General features: G+C 51.0%; 11 protein-coding genes across 11 annotated transcripts; 4 read left to right on the top strand and 7 right to left on the bottom strand.

Annotated features, from left to right (window-relative positions):
- Positions 1 to 1,451: 1,451 nt before the first annotated feature.
- On the bottom strand, positions 1,452 to 3,002 carry BJX67DRAFT_287544 (uncharacterized protein). The gene is made up of 2 exons (XM_071026748.1): positions 2,792 to 3,002; positions 1,452 to 2,738 (listed from the first exon to the last, which is right to left on the bottom strand). Exon 2 carries the CDS (start codon positions 2,703 to 2,705, stop codon positions 1,620 to 1,622), a length of 1,086 nt encoding a protein of 361 aa, XP_070889502.1. The 5' UTR covers positions 2,706 to 2,738; positions 2,792 to 3,002; the 3' UTR covers positions 1,452 to 1,619.
- A 154-nt stretch (positions 3,003 to 3,156) lies between these two features.
- Positions 3,157 to 3,581, bottom strand: BJX67DRAFT_345968 (uncharacterized protein; the record flags this gene model as incomplete). Its single annotated transcript, XM_071028391.1, has 1 exon — positions 3,157 to 3,581. A coding segment is annotated over one exon (350 nt), but the record flags the coding sequence as incomplete, so codon positions are not given.
- A 457-nt stretch (positions 3,582 to 4,038) lies between these two features.
- Positions 4,039 to 4,894, bottom strand: BJX67DRAFT_287305 (uncharacterized protein). The gene has a single exon (XM_071026747.1). The coding sequence runs from the start codon at positions 4,786 to 4,788 to the stop codon at positions 4,207 to 4,209; it is 582 nt and encodes a 193-aa protein (XP_070889500.1). The 5' UTR covers positions 4,789 to 4,894; the 3' UTR covers positions 4,039 to 4,206.
- Positions 4,895 to 5,505: 611 nt separating this feature from the next.
- On the top strand, positions 5,506 to 7,672 carry wetA (developmental regulatory protein WetA). The gene has a single exon (XM_071026746.1). The coding sequence runs from the start codon at positions 5,735 to 5,737 to the stop codon at positions 7,370 to 7,372; it is 1,638 nt and encodes a 545-aa protein (XP_070889499.1). The 5' UTR covers positions 5,506 to 5,734; the 3' UTR covers positions 7,373 to 7,672.
- BJX67DRAFT_345965 (uncharacterized protein) lies at positions 7,524 to 8,761 on the bottom strand. Its single transcript, XM_071028390.1, has 3 exons — positions 8,598 to 8,761; positions 8,424 to 8,540; positions 7,524 to 8,356 (listed from the first exon to the last, which is right to left on the bottom strand). Exons 1-3 carry the CDS (start codon positions 8,668 to 8,670, stop codon positions 7,974 to 7,976), a joined length of 573 nt encoding a protein of 190 aa, XP_070889498.1. The 5' UTR covers positions 8,671 to 8,761; the 3' UTR covers positions 7,524 to 7,973.
- A 407-nt stretch (positions 8,762 to 9,168) lies between these two features.
- Positions 9,169 to 11,074, top strand: BJX67DRAFT_378473 (calponin homology domain protein; the record flags this gene model as incomplete). The annotated part of the gene is made up of 2 exons (XM_071032350.1): positions 9,169 to 9,335; positions 9,409 to 11,074. 2 exons carry the CDS (start codon positions 9,169 to 9,171, stop codon positions 11,072 to 11,074), a joined length of 1,833 nt encoding a protein of 610 aa, XP_070889497.1.
- Positions 11,075 to 11,244: 170 nt separating this feature from the next.
- Positions 11,245 to 13,366, bottom strand: BJX67DRAFT_287300 (uncharacterized protein). The gene is made up of 2 exons (XM_071026745.1): positions 13,058 to 13,366; positions 11,245 to 13,000 (listed from the first exon to the last, which is right to left on the bottom strand). The coding sequence occupies exons 1-2, from the start codon at positions 13,158 to 13,160 to the stop codon at positions 11,415 to 11,417; spliced, it is 1,689 nt and encodes a 562-aa protein (XP_070889496.1). The 5' UTR covers positions 13,161 to 13,366; the 3' UTR covers positions 11,245 to 11,414.
- Positions 13,367 to 13,920: 554 nt separating this feature from the next.
- BJX67DRAFT_378471 (ORMDL family protein) lies at positions 13,921 to 14,692 on the bottom strand (the record flags this gene model as incomplete). Its single annotated transcript, XM_071032349.1, has 3 exons — positions 13,921 to 13,968; positions 14,031 to 14,389; positions 14,491 to 14,692. 3 exons carry the CDS (start codon positions 14,690 to 14,692, stop codon positions 13,921 to 13,923), a joined length of 609 nt encoding a protein of 202 aa, XP_070889495.1.
- Positions 14,693 to 15,768: 1,076 nt separating this feature from the next.
- Positions 15,769 to 16,667, top strand: BJX67DRAFT_345955 (peptide-methionine (R)-S-oxide reductase). Its single transcript, XM_071028389.1, has 2 exons — positions 15,769 to 16,095; positions 16,196 to 16,667. The coding sequence occupies exons 1-2, from the start codon at positions 15,861 to 15,863 to the stop codon at positions 16,567 to 16,569; spliced, it is 609 nt and encodes a 202-aa protein (XP_070889494.1). The 5' UTR covers positions 15,769 to 15,860; the 3' UTR covers positions 16,570 to 16,667.
- Positions 16,668 to 17,512: 845 nt separating this feature from the next.
- Positions 17,513 to 17,933, bottom strand: BJX67DRAFT_378469 (uncharacterized protein; the record flags this gene model as incomplete). Its single annotated transcript, XM_071032348.1, has 2 exons — positions 17,513 to 17,623; positions 17,670 to 17,933. The coding sequence occupies 2 exons, from the start codon at positions 17,931 to 17,933 to the stop codon at positions 17,513 to 17,515; spliced, it is 375 nt and encodes a 124-aa protein (XP_070889493.1).
- Positions 17,934 to 18,302: 369 nt separating this feature from the next.
- On the top strand, positions 18,303 to 20,735 carry BJX67DRAFT_287265 (stromal membrane-associated protein). Its single transcript, XM_071026744.1, has 5 exons — positions 18,303 to 18,526; positions 18,614 to 18,782; positions 18,839 to 18,883; positions 18,953 to 19,055; positions 19,131 to 20,735. Exons 1-5 carry the CDS (start codon positions 18,418 to 18,420, stop codon positions 20,424 to 20,426), a joined length of 1,722 nt encoding a protein of 573 aa, XP_070889492.1. The 5' UTR covers positions 18,303 to 18,417; the 3' UTR covers positions 20,427 to 20,735.
- Positions 20,736 to 20,839: the final 104 nt, after the last annotated feature.

Here is a 20,839-nt window from a genome sequence, read left to right as displayed (position 1 = left end):
CTTGGTATTCCATATTAAATGGCTATTTTTCAAATTGAATATCTCAACAACCATGCTTCTAGAAGAAGTATAACTTATATATAAAGCTTTACAAGGTATAATATATAGAAATATACAGGCTATAACTAGTCTATCCTTTTACTTTCCAGGGTATTATAAATTACACTGGTATTTTTGGTAATTTTTATTATTAGGATAAAAACCAAGGCTTGAGAGGGTATAAAATAGATATTTAATAGTTTTATATTATATATACCTAATTATATTCATTTTATTAGTCTAGATTAGGTGGTGGTTGAGATAGTCAATTTGAAAAATAGACATTTAATATGGAATACCAAGGTGATCGGTTCGGTTGGGTGATCGACTTGCTTGGGAAAGACGTTACCGGGCTTGATTGATTATTAATTTCTCTCCCGGCGTCGTCCAATCGTGGATTCCTCAAATCTTATCATAATTTTCCCAAGGGATCCGGGTAAACTCCTGCTGTGGTTTCGACTTGCATGCTCCGCCCCATAGTCGTCTCGAATGCAATGATATCTTGAGGGTATTTGGGGCCGGGGGAAAGTCCTCTGGTTTTCGGATATCCAATGTCCGCCAGGCCGGACCAGACATACGAAGGCGCCCGAATCGAACATGTCTTAACTGAAGGCGGAGAAAGCTGAGAAGGCTTCGAAACATTCTCCGTTCGAAGAAGCCAATGCAAGCCGCATATCTCGTAAGCACATCACCCCAAGTTTACCCCAACACGAGTCGGTCAGATCGTGTTCCTCGAATGCAGCCAGAAATAGAGAGAAGGTCTTGCCATGCTCCATCCTCTCAAGAAGAGTTTACTTAACCCCATGATGATTCCAACACACACAAATATAAGAATAGCATCCGCTAGCAAGTGCAAGGAAGTAAAAACGGCCCCTCAAGAAGTATCAGAAAATCTTGAAACCTTCATACTCAGGCGGACTGATAAATGCATTTCAGGTCTGCCTCGTGGAATCTCCGCACTGCGCAGCGGTCTCCGGCTCCAGGCCGGGATGTCGGGCGGAGGAAGTTCAGGAATATATCACGATCGACGCTTGAGTTGTCTGGGCTTTCATGTTCACAGTCGTGGCAGGTTCGGAATGCGACCTTGGAAAAGAACAATACGGTTGATGCCAAAAGAGCAGCGACTGAGGTCGCCGGAGCAGGATGCCGGGACGGGTCGGCGGACCCACGTTTCATCCAAATGTTCGCCGTGCTGTCGAGTTTCACCTTCGACCCTGGCGGGCAAGCCGTTGAATCAACATTAAATATTTCCTGATGCCAAGTTACATGTCGCTATCGTCCGACGGAGAGGTGACGATGGTCTAATATTGGAGTTTCAGGGGCTCCACAGCTCCAGCACTCCATTAAGGTCAACCTCCGTTGAGAAGGATGGACCTGGGCAAGAACGAAGCCGAAACAGGGACGCGAAACTTGGATTCATTTTTAATCCGCCTCATAACTTTTGACTCTATCGCTAAATAACAGATATCGACATTCATATTCCACTTAGATGCATTTTCCGTCTCATGGTTGTGCGTAAAATGTTGAGTATCATCGTCCACTTGAGCAGGACATTCAGCAATATGAGACTCCTACTCTCCTTAATCGTCACTACTAGAAGAGTAGCATTCCCAATTGTCGAGTGCATAAGCCACGCCACTGGCAAAAAAGCTAAGCTCATCGGGCCCGACAGCGACATCGCCGCTCGTGAGTCGCTGAGAGAGCAGATACTCGATCTTGTCGAATATGGTTTGATTAACCCCCGACGATTGAATACGGTCCTTCTTGACACGGACTCCGACGAGTTCATCGAACTCTTCCTTCATAACGATGTTACGGAAAGTTCCAATAACGTGGTTGAGAACCGTGTCCAGGTATACTCCGTTCCCAGTGTCCAAATCCAAAAACGGTGACGGCACCCGGCCCGATCGAAAATCGGCAACCCGAGCTCGAAGGCGTGTTTTGTAATCAGGATCCGCAATTCCGTTCATCCCGTTCATGTACGCAACAAAGAGCCTTTTATCAAGGTCAAGAATATCACGAGTATGCTCAGGGAGTTGTCTGATGGGGTTAGAAATGGCTTCATGGCTGGGGCCATCAACCTCGCTGGTCTCTACCCCGCTATAAGTTTCCTCTTGAGACTTGGTCGGGTAGGAAGATGCTCGTGCAACCGCCATCATCTCGTGACAGGTCATTCCAGCTTCAGTATCTCCTTCTTCGTATTCGGGAGGCTCAATATAGTGGACGTTAGAATCGAAGCGCACCATGGACTCGAATGAGATAAATGAGCCGTCAAAAGATTCAATATCGTCAATACAAAGCTCAGATATGACTTCGGAGGTGTCATCCCAATCCGGAATGTCGCACATGTCTCCGTCGGTTTCTTCGAAGATACCATCATGTTTGAACTCCGAGTCATCCGATGCGTAGCCCGATTCTGAGGCTACATCGTCGTCTGTTTCAGCGTAGGATCTTTTTAAAATCGGCTTCAAAAGCGGGCGTGATGACGTCTCGGTGGACGGCATCAGTGAAGGCATCAATCCTATGTCGGTGGTGGAGGGTTTTGTAGAAGTTACAGACATGTCGGTGGAAGGATAACAGCTATCGCGAAAGGACGAGATTCCGAGATGCGAGAAAGTCAACGGGAGAGACTGCCAGGACTTTTTGTTCATGTTATGGACGCTCATGTTGCCAAACCTTAACTTGACGCCCTTTTCGCCCTTTTCGCCCTTTCAGTATGAGAGTCAAGATAAAAATGTAAGGGACCAAGCACCAATCTGTAGAATATATCGGAGGCAGATATTCAGCTCTGCTTCCCAATCGATACCGGCTGAGGGTGTACTGGAGCCGCGAGGGGTTGATGTTACTGATTTAGATGTAAAATATGTATGGCTTCAAAGGCCTCCCAATACACTTATGAGAGTCCATGACAGATGCAGCTGGGATTTCCCACTTACTGAGGGAGGCAACGGCGTCCCTCGAGGTAAGAAATTTCGGAGTACATGCTGGAGTCGCGTATGAATCCTTGGTTCGTCTTGGTGTAACGAGAGACCTGAATCTCTTCTGGGAGAATGAGTACTTTTCTGAGTCGCCGTTCTAGGATGGAACTATTTTCAGTGGACTCCTTGGCGAGATACATAGAGACCGCGGACCGTATGGCTAGAAACAATTAAGAGAGTGAGATGGGGATCGAAGTTGGGTATCCGTAGGATGCTAACCTCTGCGTGGAACAGTTGCAAGGCTGTTTGGAGGCTCAGTAATGACGGCCCGCACAAATGGCGTGGAACTGTCTTGTGGGTGATGAGGGAGGGGGAGGATAGATAGCACAAAGATCGCGCCCGCTTTAGGTGGGATGTCGCCCGAGAACGACACGATAGGGAGGGGTGACGAGCAACAACAAGTGACCACGGCTAAGAACAAGGTCGAGAAGTAGATGTGGTTGATGTATTTGATATGGAACAGTGGGCACCAAGAAAGAGAAAAGAAGAGGGTAGCACGCAGAACAGTGCTGGAGCAAAGAAGAGAAGTGAATTCCTCTGGCTCCAAGGTTCTTTCCGTCATCATCAGGCACCTGACCCGGGCTTCCTTTGGTCGCCTCTCCATGTCCACAGGTCGGGTGCACGGGGCCGGGTGGGGAATGGTTGAAGTTCCGAAAAAGACCTAGCGTTTAATCACGTGATTTACTAACTCTGCATCGAATCAGGCGTCTTGTTTTGCTCTCGCGGATGACTTCAGATGACTCCTTGACTACCGTCCTCCAGACCCAGTTATCTCGAATACTGGATGGAGTGACAATGCATGCTACCAACAGCCGACAGACTCAATAACTGGCCTTCCGAGCCAAAATGGATGAGATTGCATCGATGACAACTGATGTGTGCGAGCCAATCCGCAAACACAATGAATGCTAGGTATCCCAGCCACGGCTGGTCCTTCGACCTCGGGAATTTGACAATCACTTAGGGACCTTGGATATGCAATCGACCTTGATTCAACAGGCCGCCTAGCCACGATATTTTTATCAACAATGGTTTTACCACCAAAGGGTTACGTGAATGCCGCTTGATGGCTTTTACCTCAAATGCGCCATTTTTGGAGACAAGGCTCGGTTCTTTGTGACTAAATGCTTTGACAATTGCTCTTGTTCCGATTCTGGGCCCAGCAGTTGACCGGGAATTAATTAGCTTTTTACTCGATTGACTGTTGTTTGCTGGGCTTCGGCTCCCTCCGAGTCTCGACTACATCCGTACTCTGTGGCTGCATGGGGGAGGTGTTCCTCTGCCACCGCAGGCGCAGCACACAATTCCTTCCTGAAATAACCGACATCCTTGCGGTGCCTTTTCGTAGCCCAATGGGACGACTTGCCATTGTCGGGCTGGCTGCAAGAAAGACCGACTGCGAGACAGAACAAAGAAATCTTTGCAACCCATGTTTAAGTTCAGGCCCCTGTGGAGTACGGATCCAGTACACAGCCCTCTCATGTGCGAACTCTGTCATAAGATCGATCGATTCTGAAGCCTTTGATTCAGAACACTGGCGCCAAATAGGCTGAATGTGAATATTCGAGCATCCAGGTCTATCCCCATAGTACAGCCAAGTTAATAATAGAAGGTCGATCGAGAGAAGGATTTCCTCAACAAATCCTGATCGCCCAGCCAATTGATGGGCAATCGCCGTGTCCCAATGCCAAGTGCGCATCTTTGCCATCCAGCATACCGGAGGTCTGTTGCATACATTGTTGCTAGGGGCGCGCATTCTTCCCAGCCCCATTCGACCGACAAATTCTCCCAAGCTTTATCAACCTCAATGGAGGAGTGGGTATCCGAAAGAAAAACGCCATAACCCCACCGACTGCCCCTATCGAGCAAGGAAGCAAGGAAACTAGGTGGGAATGGACTAGTGGAGATCATTGTGGTCACAGTTACTACTTTTATCTCTGTTACCGTTTCACGGGAATCACCATGACGTTTATATTCATAAGGTCACTGCCATGATTCAGAGGAACCACCCGGACGGCATCTTCGGATTCCCCATCCCAACCGATTACCCTCTGCGACTTTACCAATGCCCAGTTCGAACTGGCCGGAAGTACGTGAGGTCCTGCGTCTTGTCCAGCTGGTGCTCATTTGCTCCGCTTCTGGCGGAGTGAGCGTTGCATTCCGACGGGTGGCCATTAAGGACCCGAGTTGAATCGTACGACAGTCGGTGGATGAGCATCGCGGAACTCGGTCGGCCACGTCTTTCCCGTACTTCGTCATTGGCTGTTGGCCCGTTCTTGGAATCCACGGCTCGTTCTGCCTGGGTTGACTGGCATAGGGCAGGCGATATCAGCACCCCGCCAGGGTCCTAGCGCGCATTCCTCTCCATCTTTAGAAGAACTGGAATGCGAACAGAATTCAGAGGCTGGCAACAACTGTGGCAATTCAAATAGTGCCATCAGTCTGTTGTTTGTTTGCTTTGTCTCCTTTGCACCTTCTGCACTGTTTTCTATGATTGTCAAGCAGTCAAACAGTTCCTCCGTGCTGCATTCCACCTGCACCGTCAACCATAATTCACTGCTGTGGATCACCGGCTCCCTTATCCAAGCTCTGCCTTTGGACCAGACTTTACTTTTGCGGTCTTACCGCCAATCGTATCGGTCTCACCTCACAGACCGCTGGGACAAGTCCTTGGCAGCCTCCTCGCTGCAACCGGAAGGTGGTCTCCCGCCTGCAAGATGTTCGCCCAACCATTCGATCATTCATTCAATGATTTGTTCAATCAGTACGTCAATGTGGACTCATCGAGTACGGACGGCAACAAAGATGTTCCATTTCCATGCGATTTCGACCAAATGTTCCCACTTGACTCAATATCAAATGACTGTGGCGGCCAATCTCCAACCGCCTCCACTCCACAGCACACTTGCCAATCAGCACACCCCTGGGGCAAGGATGCTTGGGGTCTGTCACAAAATGCGGACTGTTCTACAAACCAAGATAATCTCCTCTTCGAAGATAGCAACCAGGCCCCAGCTACCCTAAATCTGAGCGTTGGCCTTGAGGTGCCTTCTGTCGGACACCCCCCAGTTGCAGAAACTCGCTCACCGTCAACTCCCCCAGCAACACCCGGCCACAAGGCCAAAGCGAATCTTTTGACACCGAAATCTATCCGTCGTCATCGCGGTCCCCATGATCGCTGCGGACCTAGTTTGATTCGCTCTTCACAGGTTCAAAAGAGCGCAGGCAGGATGGTTTACCCAGAGGCCTGGGCTCAACGACTACAGCAAAACTTCACTCTCCGTAGTGCGGATGAGTGTCTACCGCTATCGCCGCCTCCATCTGACATCCTTGTTCAACAAGAGAACATTTCCACCAAGCATCCCTCTACACAAATGAATCGCGCAGTGGCCGAGTTGCCCCAACAACTTGAATCCAGCTACTTCAATCACTCGCCGGCTATTCCCATGCCCTCTTCAGCTTCTGGTCCTAGAGCGAACCAGCCACAGAGGTATCTCAACCGGCCAAATACATCCACATTAACCCCAAGCCCTCCCTCGGCAGATGACATTTTCTCTTCCCCACATTCCTCAGACCCTCAATCGATGTCTTCCTGGAATCCCGACTCTCTTCCTACGGCATTTCAGTTCACGCCCGAACTTCAGAATCACGATGCTCAGACATGGTGGTCTCCTATACCGTCTGGGGCTGCACAGCGCCAAGCCTCCTATCAGCATATGATCGCGTCTCCGGCTCCGCAACGGCCGATTCAAACGTCTGCTAATAACAGCGATCTCCTGCAAGGAGGCCTCATGATACAGTTAGACCCCACCTCGTATGATATATCTTCCTCTTTCCCATCATCCTCCATCCCGTCGACCAACAACTCTCAAGACAGCCAGTCATACAACCACGGGGCACATGCACCTCAGGAATACGTTGACTCGGCTTCCTTTACCACTCCGAAAATTCAAGATGGGTCACAATCACCAACCCTATCTCCAAATACAGACGCCTCGCCGAAGAATGGCTCTGCTATCCCTAACGAAATGCTGATCAAAACCACTTCACGCCGCTCTCATGGCCGGAAGCTGTCGGGTCAATCGACGATTACTCCCAAGCCCCTCAAAAGACCTAACAGTCTATCCGGAAGTCCGAAGGGAGGCAGCAAATCCGTCACGGTCTCCTTCGTCAATTTCACTGCCCAAGACAGCCAAAAGATCCTAACAGGGGTCGCTCCAAGTGGCAGTTCCAAGACAAAAGCTCGACGGGAGCAGGAAGCCCGCGAACGACGGCGCAAATTGAGCGAGGCTGCCCTGAATGCGGTTCGGAAAGCCGGTGGGGATGTTGAAGCTCTAGAAGCTGTTTTCTGTTGAACAAAAGCGTCCTGTATCATTCGCATACAACTTGTAATCTGTCTATTCTCCTTTTTTTTCTTATGCATCTGTTAAATTCCCTCGTGACTTGTCTTCTTGCCTCCCTACTTTAGCGATGGTCGTTACGGCGCAACAGGGACATAATTTCTAAATATCGGGAACATCTTAAATTATTGGGTATAAAAGTCTAGACATGGCATCTTCTTGCTATCATAGCTACCCCCTAACTATCGAAATACATCAATTTATGTAATAACGCCAAATATTGGCCATTCAGAGTGCTTCTAGGCCCTTTGGACTTCATGCGGTATACAAGTCTCTCAGACCCACGACACAGCCTAGCGCCAGTAAACTAAGAGGTCTGGTATTCTCCATTTTTTCTGTCCGATTCCATCCCGTCTCCGAGTTGCGCTGACGGAAGACTAGATTCGAGTCATCAATTACTCGGTATCTAGTACAGCGGAACACCAAGCTGAACTGAGGGTCATCAGTTGGAGGCCTTGTGATGGGATAATGGGAGGCACTCGGATTTAGGGTTGTGTTATAGTAACTCGGGATTTCAACTTCATACATTGCCCATCTAGCGTTTAGATGACCCAACCTACGGGCCTCGCCTCTTGGAGGGCGTGGGTATCCAGGATTCCGGTTGCCACTTCTTACCCGGTACATCTTTGGGTCTGAAGAAGAGGTCTTCTTTTGCGGTCGACGCTCCCACGTGGTTTGGGGCTTTCGCCTGAGAGGCATCGACATCCATAGCACGGCTCACGGTCTCAGTCCTGGCGCTCACCGTCGGGTCGCTTGTTCGAGTTGCAGGTCGCGGTTGCTGTGTCTCGGGCGTATCCAATTGCAATTGGTCGGCCTCCCAGCGTTTCCGTTGCATCTCGGCCAGTAAGAGGATTCTTTCCCGTCTCTGAATATCATCTCGTTGTTCCTTGATAGAGGGAGGTTCCGGTCGCACATATCGAAGCCATTGGTGCCATTGAGCTGTAGTTGCGAGCGGTCAGAACCGACAGAGGGGAGAAGGAGCTTCGAGAATGCAAGTGCGACTTACGACTCACTTCGAGGTCGCCATGGTGAGTTCTAGGGCGAGGCTTAACGATCCGTCGAAAGCGCCCTGCGTTCAGTGTATCCTTGAATTCCCAATAGGTGTTCCCAGCAAGATCGTAACCTAGCAGGCAAGTATCGTTAGACGTTTTCCACACGAACAGACGAATCTCGAACAGACCGACGAGAAAGGATCTTCGCCAAGGTAACCGAAGGCTTTTCCACTTGAACCAGAGGCTGTTGATTGGACTCATCTGTCGGCGAGGGAAGAACGAGGTCAGGTCAGCGGACGAAGGAGCCTTCAGCAGCTGAACATCGGTATGTCGTGAACTAACTCGTTGAAGGATGATCGCAAAGAAGCAGTTTTGGACTGCGCCGCAAAGAGGCACGTCATCGGCTTACATACCTGTACCGTACCGTAAGTTAAATAACGAGCCCAACAGGCATTCCGCCTGGGCCTCCTCGACTCTGTCACCTTCCCTTCTCCTCGTCCATCATATCAGCCTCAAGCTCGTCTTTCTCCTGATTCATCCTGTTACCTTGTTCCTGTCCTTCAGTTTGAGCCTGCTCAGACACTGCTCCTTTGTATCAAACCCCTGTTACGTCATCCGTAGGCGTTCAGCGTCGGATCAACAAAGTCTCGACTCGACCCCTCCCTTCAGCCCCGAGCAATAGCCACCTGGTGCCCTCTTACACCTATCTTCATGCGCAGAAGGGCTGACTGATCGACTCCTGCAACTCGTTCGCCAACAATGGCCTCTGTCACGTCTTTAGATAAGGACTTGCGCAATCTGCGCCTGTCCCGCTATACCCCGCAAGCTTCTGGCGAAGTTCGCTCCTGGATAGAAGAAGTTTTGCACGAAAGGCTACCACCGGGCGATCTCTTAGAGGTACTCAAGGATGGTGTCGCACTCTGCAGGTACGGCCAGAGTAGACTTTCCCCATGATTCACAGTTGGATCTTGGCGCATGCTAAGAATCGTGCCATCCTAGGCTCCTTAACCTTGCGGTTTCCCCCGGTGTAAAGTACAAACAGTCATCGATGCCGTTCGTCCAGATGGAAAACATATCTCACTTCCTTCGCGCGTGCCAACTCCCCCCCCTCAGTCTCCCGCCTCACGATGTCTTCCTTACAGTCGATCTTTACGAAGCGAAGGACCCTGCTCAAGTGCTTCAGTGTATCTCAGCGTTCAGTCGAAGAGCGAACGTTATTCAGCCCATCAAATTTCCCCGCGCAATTGGAGTACAATCTAAAGGAGGCACATTAAGCCCATCCTTGACTGGCTCCAGCCAAGGGACCCATACTCCTATCAGATCCTTTGGAATCGGTGATTCCAACTCCAACGCCTCTGGTCGCTCAAGCCCCACGAAGTCTCCTCCATCTGTTAGCAGCTGGAGTAGGAGAACGGATGAGCATGTGACGCAACCTGCCTGGAATATCCACCAATACGGCTACATGGGCGGTGCCAGCCAGGGAAACCAAGGCGTCGCATTTGGTGCTCGCCGACAAATCACTTCCGCCTCCCCGCATGTTCCAAGCTTAGCGGAGAAAGAAAAACGGAGGCGCGAAGAAGAGGAGAGGTCTCGACTGGAGCGGGAAGAGGCGGAACGCTCGCTTCGACGAGAGCGCGAGGCAGAAGAGGCACGTTCCCGAGCGGAGGAAGAGCGCCGATGGGCTGAAGAAACAACGCGCTTGAGAGAGAAGGAACGGCGAGATGCTGAAGAGGAGCGAAGACGATGGGAGGAAGAGCAGAGAAGGTGGGAAGAGGAGGAGCAGCAGCGGTTGCGGGAGGAGAAAGAGGTAGAAGAAAGGTTTGAGAAAGAGAGACAGCGCCGACGGGAAGCCAACGACAGCCGCCTGAACGGCCAGTTCCTTAGCCAATACCGAGCCAGTCAGCCCGCGCCTGCTCAACCAACGCCGACTGAAACGCAGGAAAGTCGTCGCATAAAGGAGTTGGAGCGAGAACTAGAGCTTGCCAAGGAGAGAGAGCGTCAATACGAGACCGAACGTCAGGCATTAAAAGAGAATGAGAACAAGCCCACAGAACCCAAGGACCGCCCAATCCCAGTACCTCCCAAGCCAAGCTATGACCTGTCGTCTCTCGAGCAAGAACGACGTCTACTCCGCGGTGAATGGCAAAAGCATCAGGATCGCGACCCTGCTGTTGAAGTAGAAACACCGCCACCTATGCCTCCTCGACCTCTCCCTGACCCTACCGCCGCTCACCCTCCAATACCCCAAGCGTCCGAGAGTCGTGTCGACCGTTTCTTATCATCGAATCCTGCACCCGTGGCTCCCAAACCTGCCACTCACCGCCCGCAGGATTTCACCTCGGCAGCTGAAATCGATGCCGAGGACAGTCGCCGATTTGCATCACAGCAGAAGACTCGCGCCGGCGGATGGGCATCAAAGTCCCTCCTCGAACGGGAGATGGAGCGTGAGCGTGAACGGCAGAGAGAGTGGGAAGAGAGCCAGAAGCGGACCCAGGAAGCTGCAACAAGAGGCATCAAGGATTCCTCGCTTAATACAGGACCTGGAGGTGCCTGGGACGTACATCAGTACGGCTTCATGGGAGGAGATAACCAAAATCGAGGCGGAGCTGGTTTGGGCGTCGGGGGTGCAAGGCGCCAGATTATCGGTCCCCGGCCACCGCCATAGGCATAGCCTGGCTGCTCGTTCCCTCGTCTGCTTTGTTCTTATATTATTCGATCAGTTACGAAAGAGATGGGAGTTCATCTCTAAGGCATATACAACGCCACGTATTGTTAAACATTAGCTTTTTGCCAGCCGTTGGCACATCACACATCCTTGACTGTCCCGACCAGGGGCCATCTCGAACATAATAAGAGGTATCTGTAATCAAGTAGATAATAAACATGGTACATGATAATTCCCGCTACCACGTCAAACGCAGGCAATGCAACGCAATTCAATGCAAACCACAAGAAAATATGCCAAGCGCGAGGAGAAATACAGATATCGGCCTGCTGAGTCAAGATTAGGAGCCTGAAGAAGCGGAATCCCCACCACCCAACGGAATCAGCTCCTCGACCAGAAACATCAAGCGCTCCGCGCTCTCACACAGCCAACTCCACTCCATATCCTCTGACAGCCTTGCCAGCTGATTCTTCCGCGTCTCGTACTGAGCTTTCTCAGCGCGTCTGATGATCCCCGTCTTCGTGAGCCGTTTTGTCTCCTCAGTTATGACGATCATATTACTCTCAGCAAGGAGCGTGAGGAGCGCTTCCAGCGCGATTGAGATTTTCGCGTTATCGGAGAGACTAGACGTCGTAGCGGCGAACGGCAGGAAGCAATTTTCCAGCTTCGACTGGGTCAGATACTCGTCGTCTGTGGCTGGGGCGGCGGTCTCACGGAGGCGGAATAGGATAAATTCGCAGAGCGTTGTTTGCGCGGCAGAAGAGAAGTAGGGGAGCGCGAAAGGGGAGACGAAGGCTTGGTAAATAGGAAGAGGGAGGGATCGGATGTTCTCAACAAAGAGGTGATATAGGTCTTGGAGGTCTATGAAGTGGGTTGGGAGAGCTTCGGAAACGGTGGATAGGAGGTGGAGGAGGCGTTGGCGGAGGGCGAGGGAAGTGATGTCGCCAAGGATGGCAAATGTGGAAGCTTGGCCCAGCGTTGCCGGGTCGAGGGTTGGTTTGGTTGTGGCAGCAGCGTTCCTTTTGGGCCTGGCAGTCATAGTAGATCTGCGCAGGCGTTTTGATTCGCGACCACCTGTTGATGAGGAAGTATCGTAGTCCTCATGGTCAGTCGTGAGGTAGAAGTCACCGTATTCGTCGGCCTCAATATCGACCGCTGCCTCTCTTTTCATTCTCCCTTTGCCTTTGGGAGTTTTCTTCTGTGAAAGCTTCAGCTCATGGTGGAATACTTCACGGAATTCGTTGACGGCATTGGCTCCCCCATCGGCGAAGATGGAGCGTAGAATGCGGCGATTGCGGCCGAATCCTGTATTCGAGTTGCTAATATAGCGAATAATCATGCTATCCTTCAGAGCACGTGCATCATTAGACTGCTCCTCCCTCTCTATCCTCAGGCGCTCGTCCCAGTCGTCTTCCAAAACCTCGCACATGAGCTCCAACCAGATACGCCAGTGCTCCCACCGGGCGGGATGCAGAACAGAACAGTTGAAGGCCCAGCCAACAGCATGCCAAAAGTCCTCCGCCCGTGACCAGACCGAAGCGGAATGTGCCAGCTCAGTGTCGATATCCCGGTCAAGGTTTAGCGGTTTCCTCTCCCCGTTCGGAGTCAACATGGTTGTCGAAGCCGCACGGACAGGCTCGGTATGGCGACGTCCACCATGGCGGGAAGTTTCGAAATGCGTAAAAGAAAAGGCTGCGCTGAGTTGGGAGGAAATAGGCCCAACAAGGCTGTTCAGCAGCCGCAGCAGGCGGAGAGAAAGGTTGGGTGCTTCCTCCTCCTCGGTGGTCTTGGGTCGAGCGGTGGTGGACGGGTGGACGAGGAATGTTGCTGCGAGACCGAGATGTTGCGGAGGTGGAACAAATATGGGGGTTGACGATTCACAATGGGAGCTGAGAGCATTCAGGAGGAGACTGAGTGCTTGGGTATCTAGCCGACACGCTGGTTAGTATGTTGCGACACGCGACGCATGGGAGGGGAACGGACGGAGCTTCTCTTCAAAAAAGATGGCGACATGTTGGGTAAGCTCGAACGGGAGGGGCTTAGCGGGGTGATAAATAGGTGAGGTCTCTTCAATCGGAGAGGCCATCGAAGGTCAACTGCTTCGTGAGAAATGGAGCTGGAGGGTGAGAGGAAAAGAAGCTGGCAGGCATGGCAAGGACACTGGCGACAATCGGTCATGTGTTTGTCTCAGTCGGGAGGCAGGCCGGCCGAATTGGCCTGGCTTCGATCCCCAGCAGCGCCAAGAGCGACGACTGGACCTTATGGATCCTCTTCTTTGTTTCTTTATTTGCTTTGCTTCATTGTCGAAGCTATGACTGTTTCGTTCCAGATTTATCTTATTTTTTTTCTATAGTCTTTCCGCCACTCTTAGAACTCTTGCTTTTCTATTGCACAAGAAGCAGAGAATTCTGGACAGATTATCAGCAGTTGCCATCCTTCAATCACAGTCGACAGAACTGCAGAGAAAGACTGCAAAGTGGCTGCTGACGCGGAGTAGCCGGAGAAACGGACATTGCATACACGCTGAGAGCACAATTATGGAAGAAGCATCAGCCAGAGTCGTCCGGAAAGATATTGGGATATCTGCCTAGTATAAAATCTCGCCTTTATAAGCTCCTCGCCAAACACCTTCTATTCCCAATCATTTTGTGCCTTTTTAGCCCTTGTTGTTTCGTGTCACAGGCAGTATGACTCTTGAACAGTTCGCAATATTAATAGTATGACAGGTGTACGTAGAGGATAAGGTGAAGGAATAAAATCACAATAAGAAGGATACTAAACGGAGATGCAGTAAGAACGGAACTTGTCAGAGAAAGCATTAGGAAACAAGTAGAGAGCCCCAGCCGTTACTCTTCGGGTGTATCGGAAAAAAGACCTATTCGCAATCGGTGTGACTGTGATCCCAGTTAGCCAATCCCACCCCATTTCTGCCAGACTCAAGTACGGCGGCACGTACAAACGGTAGCTTAGGGATGACCACCCCCAAGGTAGCAAGAAAATTGATGGTGAAATAAGTCAAGTCGTAGTGAGTATAATGTGTACTGAGAAGGAAGAGACAGATGGGCACACAGAGGAGGAACTTCTTTGCCGGGGTATACTGGTCGCCATTGTCAATTTGCTCCCACATGTTGAGGTTATCGTACGCTCCAGCATTGAACTCAAAGGGAATCCCCCGCACCCAGTGAAACATGAGGAAGGAGCCGAACATGTAGCTGATATTGGTGAGGGTCCATGATGTCTCCTGTGAAACACCCGGGATGATGTCGTAGAAGATCTTGAGAGCCGCGATCAAAACAAAATGAATGGTCCAGGCACCTGCAACCAGGGAACCTTCGTCAGTGCTAACTCTTGACAAGGGGAAATGGCATTTAAGAGGTCCAATAACAATGCACCAACAGCCCACGCAGTTCACTCACCCTTCGCATTTACCCAGTTCGCATTCAGGTTCGGGAGGGCAGCCTGGTCACTGGTGTGCTCAATGGACTCGGGCGGCTCCTGGTAAATGAGACTGCTTGACCTCCTCCGCCTGCCAGCCTTGCTCTGAAACATATTATGGTCCGGTGCCAGCCGATGCGGCCCTGTGTCAACCTCCGGCGGGAAGGAGATGGCACGGGGCATTAATAGGGAAGACACTTTGGCGGTATTTGGTCGCGAAGGGGAGGCAAAGGCGTGAAGGGAGGCAAGAACAAGAAGAGGAGATGGAAAGAGGAAAGGAAAGGTTTCAAAAAGGACCGAGGATGACGAAGTAAGCTGGAGGTGAAGTGGACAGTCGTCGAATGATAATTAATGATACCTCGCAGCAGCCAGCAGCCAGCAGCGAGTCACAGTGGCGGCAACGGAGGGAACTGGAGATGTTCCGCCCGATCGGCAGGTCACGGGATGGCAACAAGCCTGTATAGACATGCTGTGAGCCGAAGAATTGCTCTTCTCGATAAATTTGGAGAGAACTGTCACCTCCAAAGGGTCACTTTGGGACTCCAAGAGGTCGAACGAATCTCTATTTGCTGAACAGGGTGTTGAGGGAGCGGGACGAGAGCCAAGAGGAAAGACAGCTTGAAAGGAGACGATTTCGCCGAAGGTGAATCAGGAGGAGAAATGGAAGGACGTGTCTAAGAATAGCCACCAATTTCGGATACGAATGCTGCAGGTGAGGTTGGAAGAACAAAGCAGAGCTGCAAGATGTTCTAGACCCCCAACGGTGGTGCCAATATCCAACAGCTGCTTCATTTCTAGAATTATCCAAAAATATCCTTTGCCGCATTTGCGCCTGAGGCAGCATTGAAGGTCAGGTTGAGGCGGCGACATCTCTCTGAGTCCTTAGCAAACTACGAGTTTATTATTTACTGCTCGATATTCGATTCAGAAAGCTTGTCTCTGCTTTTGGCCTAATAGTATCCCACTTTTACATGTTGATCTTATTGGGCTACTCGAACAGGAAGCCGAGGGTATTTTCTGATCTATATCCTGCTATTGTGATATAACTTAGGCCTGAACACCTGCCGAGAAGTTACTTCTCACCCGCCCGTGAGAAATGTTGTGCATTATTCAAGTCCTCGAATGATAGTATCTACAATCCAAATATTTTCTTTCCCTTCACTCAGTTCCCCAGAGGCGCCGCAAACTGAGGGGGCTTATCATCAGGATGACGTAAAAGTAGCGGCCAAAACTGCAGAGCATTCCTCTTCACACCTGAATCCGAACTACGATTCCCCCGATTCCATTTATCTACTATCTGTAAACTCGGTTAGTGAGAAATAGTTTTGGTAGAGCAGACAGGCTCCGCTCTATGTACCTCCTCAAAATATTTCTTCGCGCCGTCGCGTTGCCCCTCACCCGATTCCCCGCCCGACCTCAGCTCCCTCCAGCTCTACAAGCTCCAAAAACCGCCCTTAAACCTGTCCCAGCCATCCCTTTCCTCAGTTCTTTCTTTAGCTTGCGCGCAAATTCTGAGAGCCAGGCTGAAATGGCTCCACCTCCAGATAATAGGAGCGAGGATGAGTGGCGGGCGGTGTTGAGTCCGGGTACGTTACGAAGCACCTTCCTCATACAACTCATGATCTTCTCCAATATTGGCCTGCTATACTCTGAAATGGAAAAGGAATAATTCTAACAACGGCATAGAACAATTCCGCATCCTCCGCCAAAAAGGCACCGAACGACCCGGCACGGGCGAATACGACTCCCACTACCCGCCGGAAGGTGTCTACTCCTGCGCCGGCTGCAACGCGCCTCTGTACAAGGCGACTCACAAATTTAAATCTGGCTGCGGGTGGCCCGCGTACTTTGATTCGATCCCCGGCGCGGTTACAAGGCATGTCGATAACTCGTTCGGCATGGAGAGGACGGAGATTACATGTACGAACTGTGGAGGCCATTTAGGGCATGTTTTCAAAGGAGAAGGCTTTCCGACGCCGACGGATGAGCGGCATTGTGTGAACAGTATTAGCTTGAAATTTACGGAAGGGGTGGCAGAGGGTGCGAAGGCCAAGGCGTGATAGACCTAGCCAGCCAGAATATGTACATATCAGTATATTTACTTCCCGGCTAGTTTGCTGCCAGCAATTAGTTTACTCAATTCAGGTCTATATATCAAGCTACTTTCTAGTATTCTCAATGGTATAGCTTATCAAGTCTGTTTTTATAGTGGCTCGGATTGGCTCCCGTATGAAATGATGCGCACCATATGCCTTAGCTCCCCATCTTTGAAATCGGGAACCGCTGAGTGAGCGACAGTCCTCTGTAATGGGCGTTATGTCTCTATGAACGATCAAGATGGTAGGCACCGAGCATATCTGATCCCAAACGGCCACTGCTCATTTCTCCCACGACACTCGACATGTAAAGCCTAGTGACTTGATATGATCGTGGAGAAAGCCCAAGACCAAATCAGACTCACTCTGTTTATATCCCACGATCTGTCGTGCTATTGTTGGGTTGACGAACAGTACCGGCACTTTCGTTACTGGATGGGATATAACAAGCGGGTGCTCTGTTTTGACGGCCTCCTTGAGAGCTCGCGCTTGGCCTACTCTGGCAACCTCTCCGACACTGGCGCTAGTATGGAGAAGCCTCAAATTGTGAAGTCCTTCGCGGAATGTAGGAGAAAGGGCGTTATAAGCTGCCGTCAAGGAAGAAAATGCAGTACCGTTCCCACCTGACGCTGGCATCTCCAGTACTCAGCAGAAGGTAACGCCCGGCGTATTCGGAGTAAAGTTCTGATCAACATGACATAGATCATAGCTAGTTCGTGGACCCAGAAGGTCCCTGAGGTTTCCTCTGTACGCCAATGCTAGTCTGGGGCATTGATTGTGGGGGACCATACGCACACTTTCTCATCTGCATACACTACTTGAAATTCCGTTTCAGTGCCCTTGGGTTAACCCATCGTAGGGTGCCAGGTGTAGGTGAGTTGCGAGTTTAGGGAAATACAATATTTTATTACTGTACCTTAAGCAGAGGACCGAAATGTTTGGCGATACTCAGCTGCTTCTCTGGTCCAACGTCGACCTCGGGACAAAGTCCTGATTCCTCTGCGGGACACCCGCCGAACTGATAAGGATTGATATCCACAGGAGGGCGCAACATTCAAACTCACGAACACGAGAACACCCCGTTGAGATGCCAGGAGTGCCACCTGATCCAGGCCATCTTGGGTTAGTTGGCTGAGTTGAAGGTCCCGAATCTCAGCTCCAACACGGGGAGTGATATTCTTTTGTGCTGCCGTTGAGGTCAGGATCTCCAGCTCGGGGTATGCGTGTAACCCAGGGTCATTTGCATCGAAGGCTGGTACATCGAGAGTCGGTGTAAACCTCTCAGGCCTCACGGGAAGATAGGCGGGATACAGAGGTTCCGTGGCCATGACGAAGGGGCTTCCTTGAGAAATACAAGGAGAAAGTCTCCCAAACCAAGCAGGGACGACTTCCTCCAAGTATATAAGTGCCACTGTTTGCCAATAGTCCACAACGGAGCTTTGGAAAAGCGCGGAGCAACTTTGTCTCATCGGAGCCAAGAAACGCGTCAACACCAACCACTGCTTTGCTTTTGTTTGCCGTTCAACATAAAAGAGGGACAAGAGAGGCGGCGCCGTGTCTTGTAAAGCCATTCCAAGGGCAAAAGTGAATATCACGTGACGGAACCCATATCGGGCATCCACGTAAAGCTGCCTCAGGCTTCCAATGCCCCGACACGACACCCGTGCCGCCACTTGTGAAGAAGAATCTCCAGGTTACTCCATTCTTCATCCACCTCCCTGACCTCAGGCAATCCTCATTCTCCCTCTTCCTTTTCATTTCCTCGATTTTTCCTTCGGTCCTCACGGCAGATTGTGACACTTCCGAACGGCTATGTCTCGACGTGCGAACCCGGCCCAGGCCGCCCAAAATCAGCAGACCATCAAGGCTTTGCTGAAACTAGAAAGTAACAAGACATGCGCTGATTGTAAACGCAACAAACGTTGGTGTGCCCTCTACATCGACCCCCTCAAGTGCTAGCCCGCGCTATGGCATACCGTTACTCAATTGCTGACAATGCCGTGTTTAGATCCGCGATGGGCCTCCTGGAATCTCGGCATCTTCATCTGCATTCGTTGTTCGGGGATTCACCGAGGCATGGGTACCCATATAAGCCGGGTTAAATCTGTGGATCTTGATGCTTGGACGGACGAACAGCTTCAGAGTGTAGTGAGATGGGGCAACGCTAGGGCAAATAAGTGAGTATTGTCCGTCGAATCGAGCATAGAATGCTTGGGCTAATATGCACTGATAGATATTGGGAAGCGAAGCTGGCCCCCGGCCATGTTCCGTCAGAAGCGTGAGTGGCACTATATCTCCACATTGAATCATTCGCGAATACCCAGCTAATATATGAGGGTGGGAACAGGAAGATCGAGAACTTTATCAGGACTAAATACGAATCGAAGCGCTGGGTTATGGACGGTGGGATGCCTGATCCTGCAACGTTGGATACGGGGGACGACGATGTCGTGAGTCTTTGCCCCAACAAAGATTTTAGTCTCTAGCCCATTGTGCCTGAGTTTAACCAACACTTTCCCTCATAGCCTCTCGCCGTTGTTCAGGAAAAAGCAAAAGTCGAGCGCTCCGCTTCGCAAAGAGTGGCAACAACTGCTCAGCCGGTTGTGCATCGCCCTCAAGCATCTGTGGATCTCTTCGCGGATGATGACGTCTCTCCGCCAGTACGTCCCAACACCACAGAGCCCTCGATTCGGGCTCCTCCGAAACAGCCACAGACGGCTCCAAAATCGGGGGCCCGACCCGGAGACTCGTTGCTCGGCCTCGACTTCTTCGGAAGTGCAGCACCGGCCGCGACAAATCGTCCGGCCAGTGCCGCTCCCACCCCAGCGGGTGGGATGTCCAGGCCGGATCTCAAACAGTCTATTCTTTCTCTCTATTCCAAACCCCCACCTACCCCGGCACAACACGAGCGTACATCCTCGTTCGGGGATTTAGCATCCCCAACAACCCATCAGTCCTCTACGTCTAACTTGGGTGGACTGAATGATGCCTTCAGTGGGCTAAGCTTCGCAGCTTCTCCGCCTGCTCAACAGCAGGTTGAGAAGCCGTCCCCCTTTTCTGGTTTAACGAGGTTTGCGAACACCAAATCGGCTCCGGCTGCGCCGCAGGTGACATCGCCCACCGTTCCCGTCGGCAGCACAGGTGGCGGTCTCTTTGATAGCCTCACCTCTCCTACAATTCCTCCTAGAAAAACCCAGTCTCGCAATGCCTCCATCTCTTCCAACGGACACGACTTCGGCTTCTCCGATTTCCAGTCCCCCCCGCCATCAAAAACCAATCCACCCCCGTCCTTGCTGTCCAACGACCTTTTCGGATTCTCCGATCCCCCAATTTCTACAACTTCCATCTCTTCACCCCCAGCGCGTGGACCGCCAGCAACAACTTCTCCTCAACAGGAGCTAAAGTCCGCTTTCAACCTCAGCACCCCGCCACCCCAATCCGCAGCACCCCCGAAGCCAGTAAACCCACCTTCTATCCCCAACCTCAACGCGGCCGCGATTGATCCATGGGGCGCGAATGCTTGGAGTACACCAGAACCCGCCCCGGCTGCCGCCCCTCCCGCCCCCCAGGCACCCTCGATTATGAAGGTTCCTGATACATTGACCGCCAATGACATCGGTGCTGGCTGGGGTGCCCCTCCATCATCCAGAGCTCCCGCGCCTACTGTGACGGAGGATGAAGACTTCGGCGGCTGGGCTAGTGCCGCACCAATACCCACTACCACAACAACCTCGAAGAGTACCACGAATGCGAATGCTTCATCTAAACCGGCAGGCGGATTCGGGGGAGCTGATGATCTTTTTTCTAATGTCTGGGAGTAATTCCGCGTCATGTCCATTTCTATTCGAACATGCTATGATTACATACTCATTTTCGTCTCTACTACTGCTTCATGATGGCATTCACCACAAAGTTGTACATAACGTGGTTTCTACGCCTTTTAGACTCTAGCGCTCGTTCGAACTGTGAACCTACATGTGATATAATATTCCCTTTTGATAAGACTCGGCAGAGGCGTAATTCGTTTGTCCAGGCATTAAAAAGTATCTAAGCTTTAGAGACAAGGATTATTCTCTGGCAAATTTGGCCTGTTATTATCATCAAAGCGTCTGAAAAGATATCTGCCTATACCCATATTACATGGCGAGGCCCAAGAAGTAGGACAGGCCGTCATATGGAAACGTTTCCAAGAGGCTCAAACGCAAATTATATGAAAAGAAATGAGAAGGAAGCA

This window comes from Aspergillus lucknowensis (assembly GCF_044049455.1).
Source record: "Aspergillus lucknowensis strain CBS 449.75 chromosome Unknown BJX67scaffold_6, whole genome shotgun sequence".
Lineage (NCBI taxonomy): Eukaryota > Fungi > Ascomycota > Eurotiomycetes > Eurotiales > Aspergillaceae > Aspergillus > Aspergillus lucknowensis.
The sequence above is the reverse complement of the archived record's forward strand: the minus strand, read 5'-3'. Positions and strand labels throughout refer to the sequence as shown.